The 12,024-nt window shown below is 35.4% G+C and overlaps 1 protein-coding gene across 10 annotated transcripts in view; it reads right to left on the bottom strand.

The window, feature by feature from the left end:
- The window catches only part of INTS6L (integrator complex subunit 6 like), a 60,848-nt gene that overhangs the window by 14,986 nt on the left and 33,838 nt on the right, over nucleotides 1–12,024 (bottom strand). For all 10 annotated transcript variants that reach the window (XR_005198666.1, XM_037735631.1, XM_037735632.1 and 7 more), the window contains one exon: nucleotides 9,426–9,558. Coding sequence is in view for 9 of the 10 variants with exons in the window: in XM_037735631.1 (XP_037591559.1) it covers nucleotides 9,426–9,558 (133 nt within the window). In the remaining variant the exon portion in view is untranslated. The remainder of the gene's footprint in view (nucleotides 1–9,425; nucleotides 9,559–12,024) is intronic.

The raw sequence follows: 12,024 nt of genomic DNA, 5'->3' as shown, positions 1-12,024 counted from the left end.
AAAAAAAAAAAAATTGTGTACAACTAAACATGTTTCCTGAATACCATGTACTAAAAATATTTGAACTAAAAATATTTACCTAAAATAAGTAGACATTCTCTATCTTTTCACACTTAAATTTAATTATTTTAATAATCTAAATACATTTATATATACTGCATGAAAACTTCCTTCACTTCTCATTACTTCCTTCCAAATGTAAGAAAAAGATATTTTTTCTAATATAAAAATTAAAAATAGGAATTCCCCAGACATCAACATGAATCTGCCACACATACTATAGGTACCAAAGACACTATAAATTCATCCTTTATTTTGTGTCTTAAGGTTTTATTAGTTTTTATTTGAAAAAATAATTTTACTTACAGAGACAAAACCATCCATATCCCATATGCATAATTTCTTTACAAATAGGGCTATTCTTTGAAATTCTGAATTACTTTAGTTAAGAAAAGCGACTACCTATTTCCTTCCTTTTACTGCTATAATAAATTATTCACTCTTGCTGAAGCAAATTTAAATGAATTTACAGAGCCATAAAATGTAGGTCTTTTGTTAAAGATCTAAAGATATTTCTGGTTCATTGCAGCAAGTGGGGCCTTTAAAAACCATTCATATTTTGACAGAAAGGAATGAGAAACCATGGATATATCCTGTTATACCATGTCTTTATGTGGAGTCTGTTGGGAATTAGATTTTGGAAACTAACGGAGAAAGGTAAATACTGAAGAAACTTTTAGATACAAATAGATTAGATAATCGAGTGAATAATACTCTTTGTATTTCTAACAAGGCCAAGTGCAATGATTCCACCAAGGAGCTCCTTTAGGCTAATTATTTTCTGCCAGAGTTTTGAAATGGGAGTCAGGGGAAGAAAGAAAATCTTCTGCAGTCTAGATTAAGGGTACAGAGCTCCTAGGGTGACACTGCCTTAGTCACTACCTCTGTAGCTCAGCAAATGATTTCCATGGCATTCACATGGACTCTCTAGGATAGTTCAGTAAAGGTGTCATACAAACAATTAGCTGATCAACATTTGAAAGAAATGGTGATGAGAGTGTAGAATGAAAGTAAAATGATACTGCCAACACCTCAAAAATGACTGGTATTTTCTCTTCCAGTTCCTTTCTCCCCATTTCTTTCTTCAAAGAGACGGAAGACCTGAGTTTGAATTCAAACTCAGCCACTTCCTTAGCTCAGTGAGTTTGAAGAAATCACCTTCGTAAGCCTCCATTTCATCTAGAAAATGGGTTAGATGATCATTGCCTTACCGCAAGACTATTCTAAGGAACTACATAATGTATGTGTAAAAACCCTGTATAAAATGAAAAACAAAAAAACAAACCAGTGTAAGCTGTGAAGTACCAGAGACACAGTGATTGATACACATCAATTATCCTGCTTCTATTCTCTATTCTCATACCTCTCCCTTTCTTCCTCCTGATAACTGGTTTTAATATGGAACTAAATTTTATTTTTTACACAAGTCCTCAGTTCTTAATTTAAAAGAACAAGTGGATTGAATGTGGTGTATTTAAGAAAAGGAAAAAATGTTGTTACAAATGCTCTAATTTTTGCAGTTATTGGGTCTCATTAGAAAAACTAATTTCCTAATTGAGAGAGAGTCCTTTGCTAACTACGACAATCTGGTGACCTCTTTCTTGACATGATTCTTCTGATAGCTCATTGATACAATTAAGCCTAATTTATCTATTACAGAAAATGAGATATTTTATATTTTCTGGTAAGTAATTAAACTTTTGTGACCTTGATTTGATTAAAATCTAGTATTAATAAAAACAAAACAAGGGACACTATTATGAACAATTACTGTACTATGCAGTAATATAGTGACGCTTCTGGACTTATGAAGTTTGTGTAACTTAACCAGCCCTTTTACTAACTGTCCATGTCCACTAAAACTGCAAAATTATAAAATAGCCTTACAATAAGTATATTCTTAGTATAATATAGCAGTGCCTTCAAGAGCTACTAAGTTAAGGTAGATATTAATAATGACAATAATAATAACAGCATTTATTGAGCACTTACTATTTGCCAGGCAAATAAATATATATACATTTCAGGAATGAAGGAAAGAATCAAGATATTCTCAGATGAACAGAAATGAAGAGAATTTGTCACTAGTAGACCTACCCTTAAAAAAACAGCTAAAAGATGTTCTTTAAACAGAAATTAAACATGAACAAACCTTTAAATATCAGGAAGAAAGAACAGGATATGCCAAAATATGGTTTAAAACAATACACTTTGATCTGGAGTTTTCTAAATTATGTTTGACGGTTGAAGCAAAAGTTATAACACTGCCTCATGTATTTCTAAATGTACATAAAATAGTTCAGATAACTTTATTATAAATGGAGAAAGGTAAGGGAATATAAAGAGATAAAATTTCTATATTTCACTCAAATTAGTAAAATAATGAGAATGAGTAGACTGTGGTAAGTTATATATATATAACACCTGGAGCAACACTAAAAAAGCTATCCTATCAGATATACTTGAAAGTAACTACAGGTAAAAGAAAATGGAATTCTAAAAAATGTTTCAATAACCCAAAAGGTGCCAGAAAAATGAAAATAGAAAAAAGAAAAATAGATAGAACAAAGAGAAAGCGATAATATAAGATGGCATGCTTAAGTCCTAACATAACAATAATCACATTAAATGCAGATATCTAAACACACCAATTAGAAAACAATGATTGGCAAAGTGGATTAAAAAACGTGATCCAGAAATGTGATGTCTGTAAGAAACTCACTTAAACATAACAGTTATAGGCAAGTTCAAAGTAAAATGATGGGAAAAGATATATCATGCAAATGTCAAAGAAAAACAGTGGATACATTAGTATCAGATAAAGCAGACTTAAGAGCAACGAAAATTAGCAAAGGTACATACATTACATAATGATCAATCAAGGAAGAATACACAATGATTCTAAATGTGTATGAACCAAGTAAAAGCTGCAAAACAGGTAAAGCAAAAATTGATGGAACTGAAAAAGAAACAGACAAATCCACAATTATAGTTGGAGACGTCAACACTCCTCTCTCAAAACTGATAGAGCAAATAGACAGAAAATCAACAAGGATATAGCAGAACACCATCAACCAACAGGAACAATTTAACACTTGTAGAATATCCTATCAAACAACATGAGATCCTACGTTATTCTTAAGCACTGCAGGAACATACATTAAGACAGAAAATATCCTTTGCCATAAAGCAAATAGCAGCATGTTTGTAAGAGTAGATATCATATACAGATGTGTCCTCTGACCACAATGGAATTCAATCTAGCAACTAGTAACAGAAAGATAATAGGTACGTTTCAAAATACTCGGAAATCAAACAATACACTTGTAAATAATCTATGGGTCAAAGAAGTCTCAGGAGAAATTAAAAGACAAAGTAAAGTGAATGAAAATGAAAAACAAATTTGTGGAAAGCAGCTAAATTAGTGCTGAGAGAAATTTAAAGGACTAAGTATTACTTACAATAGAAAAGAGGAAAAGCATGAAACCAATAATATAAGAACCCATACCAAAAAAAAAAAAAAAAAAAAAAAAAAAAACGCAAAACAAACTTAAAATAAGAAGAAAAGGAAATAAAGAAATCAATGAAATTTTAAAAAGAAAAAAGGTAAAATTAATGAAACAGCTGGTTCTTTGATGAGATTAATAAAAGTGACAAACATCTAGCAAGGCTCACAAAGACAAAGAAGACACAAGATCCATATTATCAATACCAGGAATAATATAGGTGATATCACTAAAGACTCTGTACTCATCAAAAGGACAATCAGAAATTGCTAAGAATGACTCTACACACACAAATTTCACAGTGTAAATGAAATGAACAAATGGACTGATTCCTCAAAAGGACACATAACCACATTTCACTCAATGAAATATATAATCCCTCAATGAAATATATAATTTGAATAACCCTATAACCATGAAAGAAAGTGAATTAACAATTTTAAAACTCCCAACAGGAATGCTTAGAACCAGATAGTTTCACTCAGGAATTCTATCAAATGTTTGCAGAATAATTAATACCAATCATACACAATCTTTTCCAGAAAACAGAATAGGAGAAGCACTTCCCAATTCATTCTATAAAGAGCTGGTATTACCTTCACACCAAAACCAAAGATAACAAAAAAAGAAAACTACAGGCCAATATCTTTCATGAATATAGACATAAAATTACTCAACAAAATATTAGCACATAGAACTCAGTAGTATGTATGAAAAGAATTATATGCCATGACCAAGTAAGATTTATTTCAGGGATGGAAAGGTGGTTCAATATTTGAAAATTAGTCAGTGTAATCCATCATAGTAACAGACCATAGAAGTAAAATCATATGGCCATATCAAATTATGCAGAAAGAACAATGAGGGCGGGCCCAGTGGCTCGCGCCTGTAATCCCAGCACTTTGGGAAACCAAGGCAGACAGATCGCCTGAGGTCAGGAGTTCAAGACCAGCTTGGCCAACATGGTGAAATCCCAACTCTGACTAAAAAGACAGAACTTAGCCACGTGTGCTGGTGCATTCGTGTAATCCAGCTACCTGGGAGTCTCAGGTAGGAGAATCACTTGAACCTGGGAGGCAGAGGTTGCAGTGAGCTGAGATCGTGCCACTGAATTCCAGCCTGGGCAACACAGCAAGACAAAAGAAAGAGAAAAAGAGAGCGAGAGAGAGAGAGAGGAGAGAAGGGGAGGGAAGGAAGGAAGGAAGGGAGGGAGGGAAAGAAAGGGCAGTTGAGAAGCTGTAACACCTATTTATGATTTTTAAAAACTCAGAAAAATAGAAATAGAAGGGGAACTCTTCAAGTTTTTTTTTTTTTTTTTNTCTTTTCTTTTCTTTTCTTTTGAGACAGAATTTCATTCTTGTTGCCCAGGCTGCAGTGCAGTGGCGCGATCTCGGCTCACTGCAACCTTCGCCTCCTGGGTTCAAGCAATTCTCTTGCTTCAGCCTCCCAAGTAGCTGGGACTACAGGTGCATGCCACCATGCCTGGCTAATTTTTGTGTTTTTTTAGTAGAGACAGGGTTTTGCCATGTTGGTCAGGCTGGTCTCGAACTCCTGATCTCAGGTGATCCAACCGCCTCAGCATCCCAAAGTGCTGAGATTACAGGCATGAGCCAGTGCACCCAGCCAGAACTCTTCAACTTGATAAAGAAAATCTAAAAAAGAATTGTGCTTAACAAAAGAATGAATACCTCCCCTCCCCAACACATAACACTGGGAACAAGGCATAGTTGTCAAGCACTGAAGGAACATACATCTTACCACTGCCAGTCAACACAGTGCTGGAAGTTCTTTACAGCACAGTAAGGCAAGAAAAGAAAATAAAAAGCATACAGATAAGAAAGGAAAAGGTAAAATTGTCTCTATTTGCAGATGACATAATTGCCTATATTGAAAATTCCAGGGAATCTACAAAACTCTCCTACAACTAATAAGTGAGTTCAGTAAAGTTACAGGATACAATATTAACACAAAAATCAATTGTATTTGTACATTCTAGCAGTGAATATATAGATACCAACATCAAAAATATAATACCATTTGCAATCACCTAAAACACGAAATAAGTGTAAATATAACAAAATATGCACTGTATTTGCATGCAGAAAACTGGATAACACTGATGAAAGATCAAAAAAGATCTAAATAAGTATTCACAAGTCACCTGTCAGAGGACTAGTATCTACAATATATAAGGAACTCTCAAAACTCAACAGTAACAAAAGCAAACAATCTAATTAAAATACAGGGAGAAGTCAGTTTGCCAAAGAACATATACAATGGCACATGAGCACATAGAAACCACAATGCTGTATCACCATACACCTATCGAAATGGCTAAAATTTAAAAAATACTAACACCAAAGCCTGGTGAAGATGCAGAGAAACTGATTCACTCATACACTGATGGTGAGAATGTCAAATGGTATAGCTACTCTGGAAAACACTTAAGCTGTTTCTTAAATAACTAAACATGCAACTACCATAGGATCCAGCAATTGCACTCCTGGGCATTTATCTCAGAGAAGTGAAGACTTATGTTCATAACCTATATGTAAATGTTTACAGTAGCTTTACTCACAATAGCCAAAAAGCATAAATGACACAGATGTCTTTCAATAGGTAAATGGGTGGAGAAACTGTGGTATATTCATGTTACAGTATGTAAACTCAGCAGTGAAGAGGAACAAACTATTGATACCTGCAACAACCTGGAGGAATCTCTAGAGAATTACACTGAGTGAAAAAAGCCAATCCCAAAACATTACATACCGAATGGCTCCATTTATATATTCTTGATATAATAAAATTGTAGAATGTAGAACAGATTAGTGGTTGCCCGTGGTTAAGGAGCAGGTGGGTACAGGAGGGAGGTAGGTGTGGCTGTAATAAGGGCCACATAAGGGACCTTTGTGGTGAGGAAAATGTTCTGTATCTTCACTGCATCAATGTTAATATCACAATTGTGACACTGTACCATAGTTTTGCAAGACTTTCATTTGGGAAAACTGAGTAAAGAGTACATAGGATATTTCTATATTATTTCTTTTTAAAAAATGTTATTAAAAATTGTGTTTAGGCTGGGCACAGTGGCTCACACCTGCAATCCCAGCACTTTGGGAGGCTGAGTTGAACAGATCACTTGAGGTCAGGAGTTCAAGACCAGCCTGGCCAACATGGTGAAACCCCATCACTACTAAAAATACAAAAATTAACCAGGCATGGTGGTGTACACCTGTAATCCTAGCTACTCAGGAGGCTGAGGCAGGAGAATAACTTCAATCCAGGAGGCAGAGGTTGTAGCAAGAGTGCAGTGATCATGCCACTGCACTTTGGCCTGGGCAACAAAGAGAGACTGTCTCAAAAAAGAAATCATATTTAAAAACATGTAATACTTACCATCTTAACCAGTTTTCACTGTAAAGTCCAATTAACTGTAAACATATTGCTGTGCCACAGATCACAAGAGGTTTTTCCACTTACAAAACTGAAACTCTATTACCCACTGAAGAACAAGTCCTCATCTTCCCCTCACCCAGCCCCTGTTTCTATGAGTTTGACTACTTTAATACCTCATATAAGTGGAATCATACAATATTTGTCATTTTGAAATTTGCTTATTTCACTTAGCATAAGTCCACTAGGTTCATCCATATTGTAGTATGTCACAAAATTTCCTAAGGCTGAATAACATTCCATTGCATGTATATACAACACATTTTCTTTATCCATTCATCTACCAATGGACTTTTTTTTTTTTTTTTTTTTTTTTTTTTTTTTTTTTTGCTAATGTGAATAATGCTGCAGTGAACACGGGTGTGCAAATATACCTTCAAGATCCTGGATTCAAGTCTTCTGGATATATACTCAGAAATGGAATTGCTGGATCATATGGTAATTCTATTTTAAATTTTCTGTGGTACTTCTGTTTTCCATAGTGGTTGCACCATATTACATTCCCAAGAGTGCACAAGAATTCCAGTTTCTCCACCTCCTTACCAACACTTGTCATCTTCTATTTTTGTGATAGTGACCATCTTGAGGGGTGTAATGTAATGCCTTACTGTAGTTTTGATTTGCATTTCTCTAATGATTAGTGATGTTGAGCATCTTTTGATATGATTGTTGGCCATTTGTACATCTTCCTTGGAGAAATATCTATTCAAGTCCTTTGCCCATTTTTCTAACCAGGCGATTTAGGGTTTTGTTTTTGTTTTGTTACTGAAATGCAAGACTTCCTTATGTTTTTTAGAAATTAAGACCTTATAAGATATATTATTTGCAAATAGTTTCTCCTATTCCTTAGGCTGCCTATTGATTGTGCTCCTTGATGCACAAGTTTTTAAATTTGACATAGTCCCATGTATCTAGTTTTGTTTTTGTAGCCTCTGCTTTTGAGGTCATCTCTTTCTATATTCTACATTTTCTATATTATTTCTTACAACTGCATGTGAATCTACAATTCACATGCAGTTTATTTATCTCAAAATAAAAAGTGTGTAAGTGGTATCATGTAGTAACTGTTCTTCTGTGTCTGGCTTATTTCAATCAGCATAATGTTTTCTAGAATAGTACCTAAAGTAAACAATACTGTCTTGTGTACTTAAAAGACCAGTAAGAGGGGAGATCTTATCGGGGCAGGAGGAAACTTTTGGAGGTGAGCGATAGGTATATGGCATAGAGTGAGGTGATGGTTTAATGGGTATATACTTATCTCCAAACTCATCAAGTTGTATACATTAAATATGTACAGCTTTTTGTATTTCAATAACTCAATAAAGTAGATCCAAAAAGTGTACTTAAAAAATAGAAAAATAATACCATTAACAGTTTAAGTGAAAATTACATAGTCTAATCTCTTCACTTTACAGTTGTAGAAATGGAAGTCATAAAGACATATTTAAGAAAAGGGATAAATAATTCTGCAAAACGCAGACTTTTTTTTACTGGCAGTCTTATTAATATGAAAGATATAACCTATATCTTATGTTAATGACAATCAACTCTTAGAGAACATTCCTCTTAGGTTAGACTGAGAAGTAAAGTAGATAGGTTATATAAAATAATCATACTAATATATTTATGATGACTCAAACTTCTTAACTCAACATTTAAAAGTATTGCAATTTCAGCATATTCATTGCACGTTGTATTTATAGCACTAAAAGTCTTACAGTTTTAATGATCACATGAAAACTTAGTAACGGTTTGACGCTTTTTGCAAAAATTAAGAAACTCGACCAAATGTTACAATTAGAAGGATACTGTGCAGTATTAACATTACTCTAAACAGATATGGCTCTTCAAATAAAGGGGAAAAAAATCTCCATACACATTTTCATTAGTATCTGAGTAACAGCTTCTTGAGTTGTTTCTTTCAGAATCTTTCTATGGAAACCACAGTTCTACAACCACAGTCATTGCAGAATTTACTCTGGTACCTAGTTCCTTAACTCACTACTCAGCCTAAAACAGATACCTCAAGATCATTTATCTTATGAGGAGAAACAAGTACGAGCCAGTACTCGCACCCCATGGTAGCTCTCTTTTGGTATTTTTTGGCCCAGACTAGTCTACAAAAAAGCCAAGTGCACTTCAAACTGGGGGTTGGGGGCAGGGCGTGCATTGGAAGTTGCAACCTGAAGAACAGCGTAAGAATCCCACAGTTCCGCAGTGAAGGTCAAGTGTCTCTTCTGTTTGAAGTAAAAACAACAAAAGAAAACAAAACAGAAAACAATATGCAAATTCTATCCTTTCAAATCAGTTTTTTACTTTCATCTACATTTAAAATGCTTAGTCCATTATTGATTTTTCATTTCTATTATCTTTTATAGATGATTCAATGGCACATGTTTCACTTACCTAAAAGAGGAAGTAAAACTGGGTAGTTATAAGGCATCACAAAGAGGTTTACACAAGTTAAAGTTGTACTGGCTTTTAAATAACCAAATGGATATCCAAGTTCATTGTACTTTCCACTGCTAGTAACAAATACCTAAGAGGAACATGAAGTAATGCACAGTGTTGAAAATAAGGATTTTATGTCAAACCAAACCCACAGTAACATTCCATAGCAGCATCTATGGCACAATTTGATTGTAGTTTAAAAATAGCAATAGTGGTTTTAGCCTATGGTTATGTCAAAATGTATTATAGTAGGCCAGGCTTATGTACTAGGATTACAAGTGGCTCACGGTTGTAATCCTAGCACTTTGGGAGACTGAGGTTGAAGGATTGCTTGAGGTCAGGAGTTTGAGACCAGGCTGGGCAACACAGGGAGACCTCATCTCTACAACAAATTTAAAAAATTAGCCAAGTGTGGTGGCATGCGCCTATGGTCCCAGATCCTTGGGAGGCTGAGGCAGGAGGATGGCTTGAGCCCAGGAGGTCGAGGCTGCAGTGAGCCATGACTATGCCACTACATTCTACCCTGTATGGCAGAGCGAGATCCTGTCTCAAAAAAAAAAAAAAATCATATTAAATACGAATGTTCAGATTGCATCTTTTCTATAAATTATATTAAGAAATGAAACTATACTATGCAACAACCATTCAGAGACCACAGGCCACATCAACAGTACCCAAATATTTACTTACTTAGCACAATGAAAAATAAAGCTGAAATACTGCTAAGAGGAAATCAGCCACTAAAACAAATAAACTTCTCAAAAGAACAAGTGGTAACCAGAACAAGTGGTAACCAGAGCGCAGACTGTGATGAAAATAGAACATGGTCCCATGCCTGAAGCATGAAATTACAGAAACAAATCCTACTTAAAGGATTATATAAACAGTCTTCATTGTACTATTATTAAGTCTTCGCTCTATTCCTCTTTCTGCCCCCTTCCCCTATCCCTTTATTCATTTTTCATTCAATAAATATTTACTGAGTAACCTATTACAGTAAACCAGTCATTGGTGCTAATTGTTTTGAGGCAGCAAGGAGATACTTTGGGTCAATCTGGAAGGCATTTTCTCTTATAAGTTATGCCGATAGTGGCCAAGTACAGTGGCTCACACCTGTAATCCTAGCACTTTGGGAGGCCAAAGAGGGAGGATCACCTGAGGTCAGGAGTTTGAGACCAGCCTGACCAACATGGTGAAACCCTATCTCTACTAAAAAATACAAAAATTAGCTGGGCGTGGTGGCGTGCCTTTAATCCCAACTACTCGAGAGGCTGAGCATGACAATCACTTGAACCCGGGAGGTAGAGGGTGCAGTGAGCATTGTGCCACTGCACTCCAGCCTGGGTGACAGAGCAGGACTCCGTCTCAAAAATAATAATAAATAAATAAATAAAAATTAAAAAGTTATGCTGGTAAACATTCAATGAAGATTAAAACATTGATCTTGATTCCATACAACTTTCTTACTCCTTATTGATTACCTGATGTGATTCCTGTATCATCAGCCCCCATACAGTTGATACGTTGTGCTTGGGTCCCCTAGCTGCCATGTTTCCTCTGTTCCATGTTCAGAGTCCTTGCTCCAAACTATCAATATATACCTTTAGAGACCTGGACCTTTACTTTTCCAAAGTCCTTTGGCAGGATCGTTTACAACAAAAGTCGAACCCTGACATTTAACAGAATCCATTTGCCTTGCTAGTTCTTGGTACCAGCAATATCACCTACCAATTCACGACTTTCTTATAATATTAAGTTTATCACCAAGAATAAATTGATATAATTTATGTAATGTAATTTATGACCCCATAGAACATGAGTTGTACTAAAACATGAGTCTACTAGATTTTGTGTCATAATTTGAACCATAATAGAGAGAACTGCAATAAAGCATGCTGGATTTTATTTCCTAAGTGTGTATATTAGAAGAGAGGAAAAATTCATCAAAGAAAGATTAAAAAAAAAATCACATGCACAAGGCAGTCAAGGGTCAGATCTATGATTCCTATGAAAGGAAAAGCACTGTATTTTGTTTCTTTCTTTCTCTTTCCTACCTTCCTTGGCCCCTTGAGTTTTTCCTCCTTATCAGCCAAAGATTCATGAATTTTTAGGGCTCTAAAGGATCTTTAGAGCTAGTTCAGAGAAAGTAAGTGCCTAGTGCAAGGCCACACATTTGGTGACAGAACTAGGGTTAGGCTCCAGTCTCCATTGTGGTTTTGCCAAATTTCCTGGCTCCTGGTTCATTTTATTCTTTTTCACTCCCACTAATTTATCACATTAAGAATACTCTAAGCCAGGCATGGTGGCTCACACCTGTAATCCCAGCACTTTGGGAGGCTGAAGTGGGCAGATCACCTGAGGTCGAGACCAACCTGACCAACATGGAGAAACCCCCGTCTCTATTAAAAATACAAAAATTGGCCAGGCGTAGTAGTGTATACCTATAATCCCAGCTACTTGGGAGGCTGAGTCAGGAGAATTGCTTGAACCCAGGAGGTGGAGGTTGCAGTGAGCCAAGATCACTCCATTGCACTCCAGCCTAGGCAACAAGAGC

The sequence above is a fragment of the Cebus imitator genome, unplaced genomic scaffold (assembly GCF_001604975.1).
Source record: "Cebus imitator isolate Cc_AM_T3 unplaced genomic scaffold, Cebus_imitator-1.0 Scaffold864, whole genome shotgun sequence".
Lineage (NCBI taxonomy): Eukaryota > Metazoa > Chordata > Mammalia > Primates > Cebidae > Cebus > Cebus imitator.
The sequence above is the reverse complement of the archived record's forward strand: the minus strand, read 5'-3'. Positions and strand labels throughout refer to the sequence as shown.